Genomic DNA, 19023 nt, shown 5'->3' with positions numbered 1-19023 from the left:
ATCTCTTTGGAGAAATTAGAGATTCATCATGGTGAGGACAATAAGTGTTGCAAAGAAGGATTCTCATGTAAGGGAAACCCACCATTGTCATGAAATACCAAATTGGAGGGACCACTTTCAATCCAAGACCCAAAGAAGTATTTGAAGACATTTCTTACTAAAAGCATAGTTGAGCCTAGTAGGTTAGATTAGAGGTTTTGTAGTAGGAAAGTTAGGGGGTTTGAGGATCTTGAAGCCAGCTCGGTTCGAAGCCACCCCTAGGTGTCATACAAACATAACAATCATGAATTCAGAACAAAAGATGAATTACATGTTAAGAGATGGAATAACAAAGTTTATTTCAAATACAACAACCACTTTGCTTAAGTATATACAAGTAACCAACATTTAATTATGAATCTCATAATAATTTATTTCAATTTTATAGTAGTATGTATACTTTTCTTAGGAAATCATAACCATTATTTTTTAATATATATTTGGTGTTTGATACATGTTTAACATACAAATAAATATATTTGACATTATGGATAACCAAAGCCAAGTTAATGAAGTTGTAAAACTCATGAATTTCACGAGACTATTCATTTATGCCAAAAGGATTAAAACGAATTCGAAAGCCAATGTCAATAAAGATACTAATATCATCATTAATATGGACAAAATTATCGACACAAAACATACATTCTTAATTTATAAAATTATGTTCTTGTACTAATATTAATCATTAGTTGTTATGGTTTTGGGTTAAGTATTTGGCTTTCAGCTACTTACCAGGTCGGTCTTTTGGGTAGTATTGACTAGGTGTTTAACATTTGGTATCGGAACGGGCACCCACGTCGCTAGTTCGAATCCCCAAGGGGGTGACCTTGCAGAGGGGGTGACCTAGTGGTGTCGCTAGAGTGGGCCCTCGTGGTCATCGGCTCGTGAAGGTGGGATGTAATTTATAACTACCCAAAAGACCGATCTGGTAGGTAGCTGAAAGCCAAATACTTAACCCAAGACCATAACAGCTAATGATTAATATTAATAAAAAAACATAATTTTATAAATTAAGAATGTATGTTTTGTGTCGATAATTTTTTCCATATTAATGATGATATTAGTATCTTTATTGACATTGGCTTCCGAATATGTTTTAATCCTTTTGGCATAATTAAATGAATAGTCTCGTGAAATTCATGAGTTTTACAACTTCATTAACTTGGCTTTGGTTATCCATAATGTCAAATATATTTGTTTGTATGTTAAACATGTATTATCACGGATAGAAAACATTAATATTTATCAAATATTTATTTTAAAAATATTTTAATTATGACTTTTAAATCACTAATTTAATATAGTAATTATAAAATAAATATATTAAATAAATAAAAATAATTATTTTATAAAAAAATATAAATTATTATTCTTATTACGATGGTTTAATTTTTCCTTAACTTAGAAAAAATTAAACCTTTGTCTTCCTCACGGCGTGCGTCGTCTTTCTCTCGGCACTCATCGTCTTCATCAGCGGCGGGCTAGCGGGCAACGGCGACGGGCCACGACGACGGAGGCAGCGCTCCGACGGTACGCCAAGAGAGAAGAGAAGTCGGGAGGCCAAGTCTGTGACGGAGGTCGAGAGGGAGGGGAGAGGGAGGAAGGTCGACGAGGGAGGGGGGAAGAGTGGGAGCAGAGAGCGCAAAGACGAGAGGAAGAAGATGGAGCGAAAAAAATCGTCGGGAGACGAAGGTTGAGGGATCGGGAGAGGAGAATAGCGAATGAAGATAATTTTTTCCTTTCGGATGGGGGGGGGGGGGGGGGGGGGGGAAGAAGCTACACGCGAGGAAAGTGGTTGATTCGCAAAATAGGTATGAATCAACTTTCCCCCGCTTTTGCCTGAGCGAATGAAATGGTGTAATCTCACTTCAATTCAATTTTTTCTACACTAACGCAATTATTTGATGAACTAGGTAATGCGGGGGGAATTCATTCCACTTCATTGTGGACTAACCCCCCCCCCCCCCCCCCCCCCCCCCCCCCCTTTGTATATTTCAAATATATATTTTTGGAAAGATCTATGAGTTAAGTTTCCAACTCAAAAAAAAATTGTCAATAGGAGTTTTCAATAAAAAGAAATTGACATCTAAAGTAGCAAATGTCAGGCAGTAAAAAGAATTTGTGCGACAACAGAAAGCTTCATATTTTGAGATGTTTGTATCATCAACAACGAGAATTTAGATAAAGAATTATATCTCAAAATAAAGCTCTATAATTATTTTCTAACCCAATAAACCAGCTCTATAAGTCTATTTTCTAATCCAACAAGCCGTTTCTCACTCCGATTCTAGAGAGAGATATTAACATCGGAAGAATCAAAGGTTATACTAGCAACTTGTTACATGCGAAAATCCAAATTTTAAGCTGATTTTTTCCCTCTCTTTTTTTGAGTTGCTAATTTTATTTTGCTCAAGTCTCCTATTTTTATCCAACCTCTAGTGCAAATCTTCACCAACATAAGTCCTTTTTACTGGTCTTTTAAGTTATTTAATCCTTTTTTGTTTCAAGACTGGTCATTCTCATTAATCTATTATTTGATGAGTGCCTCCTTATTTTGGAAGTATGTGTGTACCTCCTTCAATCTGAAGTGTGAGTACTACAATTTATATATATATATATATCTTTAAGTTCATGTAAAACCTCTAGTATTTCTTCAAGTTTTCATTATTTTTATCACTTTAGAGCAATGCCTATAAACCCACTACTCACAAAGAACAAGAGTGCATGCCCAACACCCATAATAAGTCAAGTCTTTTTATTCACCTAAGTGATGATTTTTCCTGAGCTACCCTTGAACTCCACTCAATTTCTGGCTTTGAAATTGAGTGGAGTTTTTTCATACTTTGACAGCTTTTGACTGGTGTATGGAGGTTTGTCATTCAGCTATGAGTAATTTTTCTGCACCCATATTTAATTGGGCAATCTACTTTAATATGCTTTGTCCTTTCGTGGAAGACTGGATTTGATGTAATGTGTATTGTTGCTTGATTGTCACAGTATAGATCTATTAGAACTTCTTTGTAGAATCCCAACTCAGTGAGAAGAGATCTTATCCATATGAGTTCACTAATAGTGTGTGTCATGGCTCTGTATTCTGCTTTTGCACTCGACCATGCTACTATATTTTCTTTTTGCTTTTCCATGTAACTAGATTTCCTCTACATACAAAATCTCGAAGTAGATTTTCTGTCATCTGGAGATCCAGCCCAGTCTGCATCTGAGAATCCTTCGATGTTGAAGTGACCATGATATTTATATAGAAGCCCCCTTCTAGGAGCTCCTTTCAGATATCGTAGTATTATTTCAAGTGATTGCCAATGACTAAATTGTGGCTTGTACATGTATTGACTTACCACACTTACTGCGTATGAAATATCCGACCTTGTTACACACTAGTAAATAAGTTGTCCCTCTAGTCTTTGATATTTTCCAATATCTACATCTTCTCCAGTGCATCCACATAATTTTGTATTTGCACCCATAGGAGTGTCTGCTGGTTTACATCCCATTATTCTTGTTTCTTCTAGTAGATCAAGAGCATGCTTCCTTTGGGATAGGACAATTCCATGTCTGGATTGTAACACTACAATACCCAAGAAATATTTGAGTAATCCAAGATCCTTCGTCTTGAATTCTGCACATATTTTCTCCTTTGTTTTCTGAATGCCCTTGGAATAGCTTCCAGTGAAAATAATATCATCAACATATACAACTAGAATCACTTTACCTCTCACTGTATTTTCAATAAATACTGAGTGATCTGCAGAGCATCTGTGAAAACCAGCCCGTCTGTCTGATGGCTTGACTAAATTTCTCAAACCATGCCCGAGGGGATTGCTTTAGACCATATAGAGATTTTTTACGGCGGCATACGGACTCCCCCTCAACAACATACCCAGGTGGTTGTTGCATGTAAATTTCTTCTTTAATATCACCATTTAGAAATGCATTTTTTACAGTTGATATATTGGCCATGATGAATCGGTTGCCAGAGATAATAAGATACGTATCAAGTTCATTTTTTCCATTGGAGAGCAGGTTTCTTCATAATCAATTCCATAGCACTGAGTATAACCTTTTGCAACCAGTCGAGCCTTCAGTGATTCAATGCACCCATTCGAATTGTGTTTGATAGTATAAACCCACTTGCAACCAACGGGTTTTTTATCTGTGGAAAGAGGAACCAATGACAATGTATGATTGTCATTAAGTGCCTTCATTTCTTCATTCATTGTTGCCTTCCACCCTGGATGTTGTAGAGCCTCCTGATAGGACTGTGGAACAGATATGGAGGAAAAAGAAGAAAAAAACTGACAACATAAAGGTGAGAGGCAATGATGAGACACAAAATTGGAAATAGGATGAGAAGTAGAAGGTTGAGTGCATGATCGAGGTTCTTTTTGTATAGCAATAGGGCAAGTATCATATTAGGGACCAAAAATAACTGGTGATGAAGGACTTACCTCTAGTGGATCTGTTAACTCGGCAATTGTGGTGTCGGCCACTTGCTCTGGTTGAATGATCTCTATATCACGAGGCACAACCTATCTAGGGGAACTTGGTACTGAGGATAGACCAGGAGGAGCGCTATTAGAATAATATGAAGAGTCTTCAAAAAATATTACATCCCTGGACACAAATGAATGTTGAAGAGTAGGACTATAACAAACATAACCCTTTTTATGTGAGAGTATTCCAAAAAAAAATACACTTAATAGATTTAGGATCAAGTTTTTTGTGTCTAGGTAATGAGTTATGAACAAAACATTGACATCCTAAGACTTTCAACGGTAATGAAACGGATCATCTTTCGGTAAAAATCTATAGGGAGATTTATTACCAAGAACAGTAGATGGTAGACAATTAACAAGAAAGCAAGCCGTAAGGACGGCATGAGGCCAATAAAAGTATGAAACTTTCATGGCATATAACAAACCTCGAGCAACCTCAAGAATATGACGATTTTTCCGTTCGGCTACACCGTTTTGTTGAGGAGTGTAGGCGCGTGATGTTTGATGGATAATGCCATTTTCTTGACAAAAAGAGTCAAGGTCTTTGGAAATGTGTTATTTGGCAATATCAGACCGGAGATATTTATTTTCTGACCAAATTGTGTGAGTACCATAGCATGAAATGACTTAAAATTGTATTGTATCTCAGAACGCTTCTTAAAGACAAACAACCAAGTTGTGCGAGTGAAATCATCAATAAAAGTAATAAAATATTTTGCTTGAGAAATATTAGAGACACTCAAGGGCCCCCAAACATCAGTATAAATTAACGAAAATGGAGTGTCACTTTTGACTTCTGGACGAGGAGAGTATGTACTCCTTTGATGTTTACTCAATTGACAGACCTCACAACGAAATTTTGACATGACTTCAAGAGATGGAAACATATAATGAAGAGACTGTGCAAAAGGATATCCCAACCGATTGTGCCATAAACGTGTTTCATTTTCAGTAGTAGAAACCATATTGATTTTTGGCACGTCCAAGTAGTAAAGCCCCCCTTGTTGATGGCCTCCAACAATCACCTACTTCGTTACAAGATCCTGAAAGACACATGAAGTGGGTGAGAAGGTAGCCGAGCAATTAAAATATTTTTTTAGATGACTAACAGATAATAGGTTCAAAGGAAAAGTTGGAACAAAAAGAATATCAGTGAGCGGAAGTGATGGGGTGACAGAAGTGGAACTTTCCCTTGGACTTTGGTTTGAGAACCGTCAGCTATGGTAACAAACTTGTGTGAAAGACTCAGAGAAAGAGAATGTAATAAATTTTTGTTACCTATAAGATGCTCGGAGGCTCCTAAATCAATTATCCAGGATGAAGATGAGGCAAATAACATACCTGAAGCGGTAGAGGCTGCAGTAGTTGCGGAGGAACTAGGAGAAGAGCCTAGCATTGTCTTCATTTTCTGAAATAGCTTATACTCTTCGTCAGTAACATTTTTCTGTGCAGTTGTTGTTGTGGGATGTTCTTCTTTTGTATCACTCATAAAGGCTTTATTAGCCCTTGTCAATTCTGACTTTTCATTTGATTTATAGCATATTTCTTTATAATAGCAATATTTTCCACAGTAAGTGCATGCCCTGTAACGACACTGATCTATAGTGTGGCCAAAATATTTACAATGAGTATATTTGATATCATTTGTTCTGCCAACACCAGTCATTCCACCTCTTCCTTTGCCCCCTCTATAACCTTTGCCTCGGCCTCGGCTGCGGTCAAATGATGATCCTCTATGATCAGAATACATAGCGGATGATACATAAGTAGTGGAGGAAGAAGTGTCTGGAATACGAAATAGTGTTGCACACACATCATCAAACTTTGGGACAGTAGAAGCACTCATAAGTTGACTCTTGGCAATTTCAAGATGAGGTTTAACTTTTGCAAGACAAATAGTAGTAATTAAGGTTTCCCTTTGTTTGTCTTGGATAGAAATATCAATGGTTGAGGGCTGAGCTAACTTCCACTCTTGAAGAAAGCCTCTAAAGCGGGCCAAGTACTCATGAATATTTTCTCCTTGTTTAGTATTCAACATTCTTTGGAGAATATCATAGGGTCTATGTAGTGTATCCGGGCATGAGTATAGTTTAGCACATGTCTCCCAAATTTGTTTAGCAGTATCAAGATGAATAACATTACTAGGGACATGTTCTTCCATGATATTTATGATTCAACCAATTACCAAAGTATCATTCTTTAGCCATTTCATATATAAAATATCATCTTCATCAAGAGGTGGTTCTCGAGTAGTGAGGTGACCAAGTAGGTATTTTGTTATAAGAAACCTCCGAACCGATGTAGACCAACTCATAAAATTTGATACCCCACGTAAGGGTATGGTGGTGATTCTCAATATATCACCTTTGATATTCATATTTTTGTCAACCATGATAAGCCTTTCTTAAAAAAAAAATTCTAATAATAACACCAAGTAGCACTTCTTCAATCAACTGAAAATTTAGCATCAATGCTAAATTATTATTCTTATTTTTTTTTCAAAAACCACTCATAAGAGGCTCAATAACATTCTTCTATATCAGGGAACTCTTATCCCACGAAAACAAAATTCTAATAATCTGATTATGGACTGGTCTCGGTAAACAAAAATTTCAAACTGGTAAAACTGTTTTGATAGCTCCTTCTAGATAGAGAGGCATGCATATCCATAACTTAATAAGATGAAAGCATTCACATATTCATCCTTGAATCATCTTCTAAATTCGAAAACTAGTAGCATAAAAAAATAATTTTGAACACTTACCTCTCGGCTTGTGTTCTTCCTTCATAAAAGAGCCTTTTTTGAGTGGTGTTGATCATCACTTCTCTAGAGCATTTCTTTGACGAGGGATCCTAAATATAATGCTCTGATACCATGTTGGATTTAGGATCCCTTTTCCATAATTCCAAGCAATGGCTAGATTGATCAACTTAAGAAGAAGATCAATCAATTGATCGATTTGGATTGATTGATCATTCGCAGCGGAAACCGAGAATATTAAGGTTTTAAAGTGACGTTTCACCTACTTTTCTTCATTTCATCCCTCTTAAATTCGTTCCCTAGGTTTCTTTGCTCCCATACTCCATCCTTTTCTCCAATTTCCCTTGTTTCATCCGTCCAAAACTCTCAAAAACACAAAAAGGGGATTGTTCTTCATCTCTTTGGAGAAATTAGAGATTCATCATGGTGAGGACAAGAAGTGTTGCAAAGAAGGATTCTCATGTAAGGGAAACTCACCATTGTCATGAAATACCAAATTGGAGGGACCGCTTTCAATCCAAGACCCAAAGAAGTATTTGAAGACATTTCTTACTAAAAGCATAGTTGAGCCTAGTAGGTTAGATTTGAGGTTTTGTAGTAGGAAAGTTGGGGGGTTTGAGGATCTTGAAGTCAGCTCGGTTCGAAGCCACCCCTAGGTATCATACAAACATAACAATCATGAATTCAGAACAAAAGATGAATTACATGTTAAGAGATGGAATAACAAAGTTTATTTCAGATACACAACAACTACTTTGCATAAGTACATACAAGTAACCAACATTTAATTATGAATATCATAATAATTTATTTCAATTTTATAGTAGTATGTATACTTTTCTTAGGAAAACATAACCATTATTTTTTAATATATATTTGGTGTTTGATACATGTTTAACATACAAACAAATATATTTGACATTATGGATAACCAAAGCCAAGTTAATGAAGTTGTAAAACTCATGAATTTCACGAGACTATTCATTTAATTATGCCAAAAGGATTAAAACATATTCGGAGGCCAATGTCAATAAAGATACTAATATCATCATTAATATGGAAAAAATTATCGACACAAAACATACATTCTTAATTTATAAAATTATTTTTTTATTAATATTAATCATTAGCTGTTATAGTCTTGGGTTAAGTATTTGGCTTTCAGCTACCTACCAGGTCGGTCTTTTGGGTAGTATTGGCTAGGAGATGCTTAACATTAGCTAAGTTAGTTTAATTTTTATTTTATTCTCATTAGTAATTTATTTTGAAAGTATAAATTATAATATTTTTGTTTTTTGTATAATATTAATATGTAATTTGATATTTTTATTTATATTTAAAATGTATATGGTAATTTTAAGTATTTGTTTCATGTTTATTTTGATTATTTTTATCTACTTTCTTTCAATTGTATTTTTGTTTAGTATCATTTCATTGACTTCATACTTCATCTTAAAACTATATTTAGGTTAACAATATTACTTTTAAATAAAATATTAATTATTATAAGTCTTGTCATAATTCCAAACCTTATGCAGACAAGCAAAATAGCTCTAGTAACAATCACTAAAGTACTTATTATTCAATGCTTCTCGTAAGTGTATCATTATGATATTATAATATGTTTATTCAAATACAGTAATTATGTATCATTTCTAATATATTATTACAACACCAGTGTAATAAGACCTGATAATCTACTTGATTTACTCAAAAAAGAAGATGAATCATCTACACATATTCACAATAAGTACATATAACATTAAAAAATAAATAATATATGCAGGTTCCCTGCAATATAATGTTTTCTATCCGTGATAAGCTTACCACAATCATGAACTTGAAACAAAATGCATTCCTACCATTTGTGACAAAATTAAATGGCTTTGGAAACGGGTATTGAAAACCAAAACACCTGACTCCTCCCTAATATGCTAAAACATTATTTCTTTGAAGTTCTTCCTAGTCAAATTTGCCAAAGGAGAAAGCTGAATACGAGAATGCTGAAACAAGACAAAAAGAACTCTTTATCGATTACCACCAAGCTCCACCCGCAGATTGTCGTAAGGATAGACTTTCTGGGTCTGGAGAGAAACAAAAACAATTTGATTTAGCAAACCAAAATTCAACTGCTGATTCAGAAATGCATATTAATAGCATACTTCTGTCTTGTTCACTTGGGTAAACAAATTTTTGTAATGTTGATTACACACAAAAGAACATCCCAACCCTGGTAAGATTTTAGCAAGAACTCACACTAGAAATTTCCATGTGGCCGTGAAGGAGAAAAAGGGGCAAAAGTAGTTCGAGCTTGGAAGATAAACTGACTGAAATATATTATCATTTTAAGGGAAACAATTTGGAGCAAAAGCCTAATACTACAGTTAATAGTTTTTTGCTTTGATGGTTTGATGGGTAGAGCTTTACATCATAGTGCATGCACAGGCCGAGCATAAAATAGGAAAAGAAAAGCAAGTTCTATTATCTGGTAACTCTATTATAATCATAAACATATAGCATCATTTGTCATTGTCTTCACCTTAGACCCTCTTAACAAATAATGTCGGAGAAGACAATTGATTAACCCAGAAAAAAATGCCAATCAATTATAAAAGAGGAAGTCCAAAATGAATGAAACCTTCCACATGAAATTTTCAGTGGTCGCAAGTGCCTACATTGATTGCCCTAAAAACAGACTTCATAGTACAGCCACTGCGTCAACCATTCAACTGAAATTGTTTCCTTAAAGAATTCTTATTGGTCTCAAAGACATATATAATCACAGGACCAACATTAACCAAACCGAAAAGCAGACTTCATAGTACATTAATTGCCATAACCACATGACCTATGTTAAATATTTTGTGTTTTGTTAAATCATACTCTGCAGATGTTTAAAATTTTGAAATTTCAGAACAGTCATTTGAAGTCATTCAACTTCATGAAATCAGACATTGATTCATAAATTAGTCGAGCTGAAAAGGTAATAATGGATGGCTTTTACTGAGTTTAGAATTTTAAACCCTAGACACTCCTCTCCATCTCTCACTAGTATTCATCGTGAAGGGGATGACAGAAGACTTGAACGAAAGACTAATAAATATCCACAAGTATATTTAACACATTAAGCAAGCATGAAACATGATTAGGGTTAGATGAAAAATCAACACAAAAGAGAATTGCCACCAAAAAGTTGTTGAAGAACAAATATGGAAGAATCTTACAAGACTCTCTTCAAAAGGAGTCTAACATGAAGAAGGTTCAGCCAAGGAGGAATTTTAGTATTATTATACTTATACTTTGTTAAAGTTGTTTAATTGTGGTAGGACTTATCTTTTAAAAGTTGTCCTTTGGATCTAACTAGGATATGGATAGTTCAATTTAACTCAAATTCTATGTATTTTCTCTATCAGAAATAGAGACTCGGTGTACTCAACTTACATCAATCAATGCATTATTTTTCTTCTCTAGAAATTCAATTATGGTACCAGAGCAAGTTCAATGAGTTGACCCGATCAACCCATAGAGCCAATGTGTTCCTTTTCTTATCTGTCGTCTCTATCAATTTTATTTTCTTTTCTTTTCCTTTCAATCTTCTTTTCCAATACCCATTTTCCTTGGAGTTGTCACCTTCGTACCACATTTTGGGGGGGTTAGTCCATAATGAACTTGAATTGAAGTGAATAATTGAATTGATTCAACTTAACTCATCCTTAGGTGTTAGTGTAGACGAGTTTAAGTTGAAAACAGATTCCAGTGTTAGTGCCCCCCAAATGAAAAGTATGATATAAACAAGAGAATGAGTAACCTTTTATAATATACTTAAATAGAACATATACCTAAATAGATAATTAACCAAAATAAACATGGTTACTACACTTATAAAGTGATTTAATGTGTAGTATTAAAATATGTTAATATCTTAATTAACGAAAAAATTATACCATATTACTTAATGATTATAGTTTATTATAAATTAATACAATAATTACGTGTGACAAGAATAAATGATTAAAAATTAATAAAAAAGTAAAAAATAACAAAAGCGCATATAATAAATAAATAAATTATTTTGTAATATCATAAGAAATATTTTAACATTAAAACTCCCTAATTTAATATAATAATAATAATAAAATATATAATAAATAAATAAATATATTTATCAATAACATAATATATATGTTTATGTATTAATAATTAATAATATATTGTCACAAAATTTAAAACCAATGGTTTAATTAATTATAGCAATGGGATAATTAAACCAAAACAATTTATCAAATATTTATTTTAAAAATATTTTAATTATGACTATTAAATCACTAATTTAATATAGTAATTATAAAATAAATATATTAAATAAATAAAAATAATTATTTTATAAATAAAAAATATAAATTATTATTCTTATTACGATGGTTTAATTTTTCCTTAACTTAGGAAAAATTAAACCTTCGTCTTCCTCACGGTGTGCATCGTCTTTCTCTCGGCACTCGTCGTCTTCATCAGCGGCGGGCTAGCGGGCAACGGCGACGGGCCACGACGACGGAGGCGGCGCTCCGACGGTACGCCGAGAGAGAAGAGAAGTCGGGAGGCCGAGCCTGTGACGGAGGTCGAGAGGGAGGAGAGGGGGAGGAAGGTCGATGAGGGAGGGGGGAAGAGTGGGAGCAGAGAGCGCGAAGACGAGAGGAAGAAGATGGGGCGAAAAAAATCGTCAGGAGACGAAGGCCGAGGGATCGGGAGAGGAGAATAGCGAATGAAGATAATTTTTTCCTTTCGGGGGGAGAAGAAGTAACACGCGAGGAAAGCGGTCGATTCGCAAAATAGGTATGAATCAACTTTCTCCCCTTTTTGCCTGAGCGAATGAAATGGTATAATCTCACTTCAATTCAATTCTTTCTACACTAACACAATTATTTGATGAACTAGGTAATGCGGGGGGGATTCATTCCACTTCATTGTGGACTAACCCCCCCCCCCTTTGTATATTTCAAATATATATTTTTGGAAAGATCTATGAGTTAAGTTTCCAACTAAAAAAAAAAAATTGTCAATAGGAATTTTCTATAAAAAGAAATTGACATCTAAAGTAGCAAATGTCAGGCAATAAAAAGAATTTGTGCGACAACAGAAAGCTTCATATTTTGAGATGTTTGTATCATCAACAACGAGAATTTAGATAAAGAATTATATCTCAAAATAAAGCTCTATAATTATTTTCTAACCCAATAAACCAGCTCTATAAGTCTATTTTCTAATCCAACAAGCCGTTTCTCACTCGATTCCAGAGAGAGATATTAACATCGAAAGAATCAAAGTTATACCAGCAACTTGTTACATGCGAAAATCCAAATTTTAAGCTGATTTTTTCCCTCTCTTTTTTTGAGTTGCTAATTTTATTTTGCTCAAGTCTCCTATTTTTATTCAACCTCTAGTGCAAATCTTCACCAACATAAGTCCTTTTTACTGGTCTTTTAAGTTATTTAATCCTTTTTTGTTTCAAGACTGGTCATTCTCATTAATCTATTATTTGATGAGTGCCTTCTTATTTTGGAAGTATGTGTGTACCTCCTTCAATCTGAAGTGTGAGTACTACAATTATATATATATATATATATATATATATATATATATATATATATATATATATATATATATATATATATATATATATATCTTTAAGTTCATGTAAAACCTCTAGTATTTCTTCAAGTTTTCATTATTTTTATCACTTTAGAGCAATGTCTATAGACCCACTACTCGCAAAGAACAAAAGTGCACGCCCAACACCCATAATAAGTCAAGTCTTTTTATTCACCTAAGTGGTGATTTTTCCTGAGCTACCCTTGAACTCCACTCAATTTCTGGCTTTGAAATTGAGTGGAGTTTTTTCATACTTTGACAGCTTTTGACGGGTGTATGGAGGCTTGTCATTCAACTATGAATAATTTTTCTGCACCCATATTTATTTTGTCTAAGCTATGTCTTTATATACTTTTTGTCCCCAACTTAAGGGGGGAAAACAAAAGAAAAAAGTACAAGAAAAAGGTATTTTATTCTACATATTAAGGTAAAATTTATGTGACCAGAATATCTAACAGGGAGAAAAAAATAAAGAATTTTTCAGCCAAAGAAGTTTGAAGAGCAAGAATTTTTCTAATTTATTAAAGTTGCTTAATTGTTGTAGGATTTTATCTTTTAATAATTATACTTTGGGTGTTACAGGGATATGGGTAGTTAAATTTAACTCAAATTTTATGTATTCTCTCTCTTATAAATAGAGACCTAGTTTACTTGATTTACATCAATCAATGAATTATATTTTCTTTTCCTAAAATTCAACAGATGTCAATCAAATTAAAACCTGTGTATAGAGGTGGAAACAAGACGAGTTGGGTCTTGAGTGGCTTGGCCTCGGTGCTGACCTGAAACAGTCTCATTAGCCAAAACAAGAAAAAGCCCAAGCCTAGCCTAGGTCGGTTAATGGCTTGCAAGCCTACTGGGAATTATGTGATTTTTGCAATGTCATTTTGAGCACGAGGGAAAACTTAAGAGGTTGAACCGAGACATGATTTTTACGAAGTTCAGCCATGATTTTTCCTGAGCAGAGCTTAGCTCAAGCTTAGAGAATCATGTTCGAGCCAAGATCAAGCTTGAGTCCAGATGTTTGTGCTCAGCTCGGCCCACTTCCACAGCTAGATAAGTTGGGTCTGTTACATCCCAAAATGACTTACTCAATTTAAGAGGCATTTTTCCAACTATGAGTCCAGGATCATCCAAACACATTACCAGTGCTGGACTATTTACCCATTAACAACCACACTCATGCCCAGGCTTGAATCAGCAACTGGACCAGGAACCATATAACTACAGCCGGAGTGCATGTATCTTTCTTCTACATCTCAATAACATTGACATCTCAGAATTACAAACACTTGTCTTTATTGACAAACATGTAATAAAAAGGTAAAAACCAGTCAGATTGGGAGGGGGAGAGAGAAGTGGGTGTGGGCTTCTAGTAGGATGGATGGACGGAATGACCAGGTCATTGTCATGTTTAACTACATGGTTTTGTTTTCAGTACTCCTGTAAGCAAATTACTAGCACATCTATACGTGGAAAAGATAGTACCACCCCATTCAACATGTCAGGTTGTATCAAAATTTCATTGTGAGCAATAAGGTCTAGGGTCCATGCCCATCCCAGACCTTCACTGCCTGATTATTAAATGGTTGACAGAGCACAATAAACGTATGGGTAAAGGACCAGGTGAAAGATTCTGCACAGCACTGGCTGTTAATCCAGGGGATTCAAGGTGAACTCAACCCAAGATTATTATCTCTGCACTCACATAAACCTTAACATCTGAAGGAATAATCAATAAGAGAGCACCAGTAACTGGAGAAGCACTTCCAGAATTTCTCACTTTCCTCTGCTTTTAGAATAGTTGGAAGGAAAAAAAAAATCCCTATTAGCATTGCTTAAATTTTTTATTGGTGCAACACAACAGCAGTCCAGTAATCACATATATGATCCATCATTATACTAATACTCTAACCACATCAAGCCAGCTTTATTAAATGTCCTACACTGTTCTTCAGTTGAAAACTCCATTCCTAAGTGATCCTCCAAATCTTTTCTCACTGTTTTTATCCACAAATGCTGGACTCTCACTCTTTTCTGTCAGTCAATCAACTGGCATCGGCAAAACCTTTACCATTGATCACTATTAGGTCTTAATTGAAATTTGAATAGATCTAAACCAAGGCAAATAATTCTCAAATTGTTCTCTCTTATCGAACTCTGTCATCCAGGGAAAATGGATAGCAGTTCTCTGATCAAGTTATTTTGACTCTTGTTGGTTGGTCTACCTCCATCCAATTCTTGGCTTTAGTCAAATTCGATGGTAGCTCCAAAGCACATCTAGGTTCGGCCAGGGATGGCAGTATCATTCTTGACTCGGAGGAACACATACAACTGCTTTCTCTGCCTCCTTTGGTCACTGCAAGTCTATGGAGGCTGAGTTCGAAGCCCTACTTCAAGGTTTGAAAGTTTACAATGATCACTTGCTGATCCCTTTCTAGTGGGAGCAGATTCAATGGATATTATCAGTTGGCCTTGAGAAGGTATTCCCCCACCTCCAGAGGCTTTGTCCATTTGCTCAATGAGATTTTTGGATACAGATATCGTCATAGTATTGCGTACGCTGGGATGAATATGCTTAGGAGTATGAAACATATTGCCAATTCCATTGTTAGAAGCAGTGTTCCCCATCCATGCACTCAAATCCTAGTAAGTCTTGTACCTAAGAGCTCACAGAGGTACCCCCAATGTGGCCATAAAGCCAAATGCTCAATCCACCTCTTATTTCTTGTCCATCAACGCTATTTGATCCCAAAAGAAATACCAATTCTTCACATTTTTATCTCAATCTTTGCAACTCCTCAATACCTATGTTCCCCACAAGCTGCTTCTTCATTGCTCAATAATCCCCTTCATAATGCATGGCTAGCACAACAGCAGTCCTTCAGAATTTTCTTTTCACACACTTTTTAAAGTGCCTATCACAGCATTCCAAATTCTAGTCTACACTTTGGTAATTTATCCTTATAAATTTTCCTTCAAAAAGATTGAGTAGAAGTCAAATAGAGTCTGTTTGGGTTATAACACAGCCCTTCATTTAGACTCCTAATATCTAAGAGTTATCCACAAACTAATCTTTTTTCTTTTTCAAATATTGAACCCTATATCCTGGCAAGACTTGACCCCAAGACCTTATACTATCCATTATCTGGAGAGGTTGCACCTAAAACAACAGTCTTCTTTTTTTTCCAAATGACCATCAGTCGTCGACAGGCTATCTTTGAAAATTTTTGGTTTTAAGGCTTCTGTCCAAATTCTGATTTTTTACTTAAAATCTCTAGATTAATTTTTGTTTTGATTTTTTTTTTTGAAGAAAAAAAAAATCACTAGATCATTAACTAAAGCATTATATTATATATGAAAATCCACACCAAAGAATTGAGTCTAGAGCATGAGGCAGTTGGTTCATCAAAGACAAAGGCTAAACTTGCAAAATTAAAGTTAAATCCAGGAAACGAAGTTAAATCCCTGCATGATATTGTCATGCTAGTTACAGCACCCTCCTACATAACTTTAACAATATCTGCGGACATTATTTCTTCCAACTCTTACTAAATCAGATCCCTGGGTGGGTTCCTAGGTATGCTGTCATCTTTAATATCTTGTTAAAGGTTTTAGTTAACCAAACCAAATTCGCCAGCATTTCCACAATTTTTTTTATAACTGACATTTCTACGCCTTAATTGAAGTTAATGCCAAGATACAGCAAATTTTTTTTAAAATTAAAGAAAAATTAACCTCTATAAAATTTGAGGAAAGGAAAACGAAACGATAATGAGAATACAAGTTGAAACTTACAAATGGTATCTTAGATGCTTTGTCGTTCCAGACAGCCAGAAGGCCGATAGAAGCAAAAACAGTCAATCCCCCACAAAGCCAGGCCAAAGCTTCGTACTACATAAGAAGCAATCACCAAAACTCCTATAAGAACAATGAACTTTTTAACTCTCAAAAACCCCCCAAAGAAATCGCCTCAAAAGAAAGCTCCACAAAATGAAAAGTTAAATACCTTTCCGATAGTTGGGGCAATACGATCAACGCAGGGCTCCGGGAACGGAGTACCATTGTCCCAAATGAGCTCATCATTAACGGGGAGCTGAACCAAAATGACAGAAATCAATCATCTAGGGCTTTTAATTGAAGAAGCGAGAGAAAACAATTCAAAAACCGCATGACATAAAAACATGAATATTTGCAGTCGTGATGAAACAAAGTCTATTACCGGTTTGTCGGGTACGATGGGTTTGCCAACGGGGAGTCCCATGCCGGCACGTTGGCGAAGAGAGGAAGCAACGGAACGGGCAACGAGGCCCCTTCCGCCCATAATCCGTGAAGCAGCATTGCTCAACCTCCCCGCCATAGCCAAATCTAAGCTTGATGCCACTTCGCAGACTCAGCTGGGTGAACCCGAAACGCTGTTTAGCGTTTTGGAACTGTCACTCCCTTCCGTAGGCGAGTCTAAAGTAGAACGTCAACGAAAATGAGCAAGAAATAATTTCTGTTAATTATTTTGACTTCGAAGATGGAGTACTGTACCCGTGGCCTAATGGATAAGGCGTCTGACTTCTAATCAGGCGATTGTGGGTTCGAGTCCCACCGGGTATGAATCTTTGTTTTTAATAAATTTTTATTCACCATGACCTTGATTAATGCAATTTTCGCAATTCACATCTGTGTATAGGGGGAAATAGTTTAAGCCATAGTTACACTCATATGGTTGGAGCAATAACATGAGCAACCCTCTACTCCACTCCCATGGCTTAGTCACCATCGGCCATAATAAACAAAATCAGCTAAACCCAACCATAGGTCTACAAAAGAAATGCTTCAAGCTCCAAAGTGGAACTAAAACTGAGAACTAAAACTCAACTAAGGGGGAAGGGAAAGTGAAATACTTTTTCGTGTTAATGTGTTCGATGTAAAGTGCATCAGAAAATATTTTCTTGTGTTAGTGTCCAAAATGGAAAATGTAGTGAAAACAAGAGAATAGCCTATTTTTAATAAATATACTTAAACAAACATAGTTACTTTTATATTTAGTAATTTAAAATAATATTAAAATATATTAACATAATAAATAATTAAATAGGTTATTTTATTAATAAATTAAGATATATTATAGTTTAGTCTAAATTAATACAATAATTACGAGTTAAAATTAAACTATTAATTTAATTAATTATAAAATATAGAATAATCAAACAAAAATATTTACTTTTATAATGTTTGATCTAATTCTTAGTTTAACAATATCTTAATTATCACTCTTAAACTAGTAATTTAATATAATATTAAAATAATAAATAATTAAGTAAGGTATTTTAGTAATAAATACAAATAGATTATAGTTTAGTCTAAAGTAATATCATAACTACGAGTTAAAATTAAATTATTATAAAATATAGAATACTCAAACAAAAATGTTTATTTTTATAATGTCTAGATCCTTGATCAAATTATTTGTTTAAGGATTTCTTAATTATCACTCTTAAATTAGTAATTTAATATAATATTAAAATTTATTAACATAATAAATAAATAAGTATGATATTTTATTAATAAATTAAGATAGATTATGGTTTAATCTAAACTAATATAATAATTACGAGTTAAAATTAAATTATTAATTTTATTAATTATAAAATATAAAATACTCAAACAAAAATGTTTACTTTTATAATGTCTAGATATATGATCAAATTCATAGTTTAACAATATCTTAATTATCACTCTTAAATTAGTAATATAATATAATATTAACAGTAATGAATATAATAAATAAATAAATATGGTATTTTATTAATAACGTAAGATAGATTTTAGTGTAGTATAAATTAATAATATACTTATGAAGTAAAATAAAATTATTAGTTCAATTAATTATAACAAATAAAAAATAAAAAGACTTTGACAAAGGGAAGAGGGTTTGGACGAGTGAGCGGGAAGAAACAGAGGAGCTGAGACGACGAGCGGGTTCAGCGAGACAGCGAGAGGAGGTAGCATGGCACGCCAACAGAGAGTGAGAGACGAGAGAGATGAGGGTTGGGAAGGAGAAAAGGTCAA

At 34.4% G+C, this 19023-nt stretch overlaps 1 protein-coding gene and 1 non-coding gene across 3 annotated transcripts; one reads left to right on the top strand and one right to left on the bottom strand.

Annotated features, from left to right (window-relative positions):
- Positions 1-5272: 5272 nt before the first annotated feature.
- LOC137949030 (NADH dehydrogenase [ubiquinone] 1 beta subcomplex subunit 8, mitochondrial-like) lies at positions 5273-17379 on the bottom strand. 2 transcript variants are annotated; one of them, XM_068795287.1, is made up of 4 exons: positions 17183-17379; positions 16970-17056; positions 16759-16854; positions 5273-5596 (listed from the first exon to the last, which is right to left on the bottom strand). In XM_068795287.1, exons 1-4 carry the CDS (start codon positions 17318-17320, stop codon positions 5579-5581), a joined length of 339 nt encoding a protein of 112 aa, XP_068651388.1. In that variant the 5' UTR covers positions 17321-17379; the 3' UTR covers positions 5273-5578. The 2 variants fall into 2 exon arrangements, with proteins under 2 accessions (XP_068651388.1, XP_068651387.1); XM_068795286.1 differs by lacking the exon at positions 5273-5596 and adding an exon at positions 9053-9398.
- Positions 17380-17492: 113 nt separating this feature from the next.
- On the top strand, positions 17493-17565 carry TRNAR-UCU (transfer RNA arginine (anticodon UCU)). The gene has a single exon. It is a non-coding gene; the product is annotated as a tRNA-Arg (tRNA).
- The last annotated feature ends 1458 nt before the right edge of the window (positions 17566-19023 follow it).

The sequence above is a fragment of the Aristolochia californica genome, unplaced genomic scaffold (assembly GCF_029961685.1).
Source record: "Aristolochia californica isolate CCGP_79_NKW_82.1479 unplaced genomic scaffold, dmAriCali1.0.hap1 SCAF_13, whole genome shotgun sequence".
Taxonomy (NCBI): Eukaryota; Viridiplantae; Streptophyta; class Magnoliopsida; order Piperales; family Aristolochiaceae; genus Aristolochia; species Aristolochia californica.
Note: the sequence above shows the minus strand (reverse complement) of the source record. Positions and strands in the feature narration are given on the sequence as shown.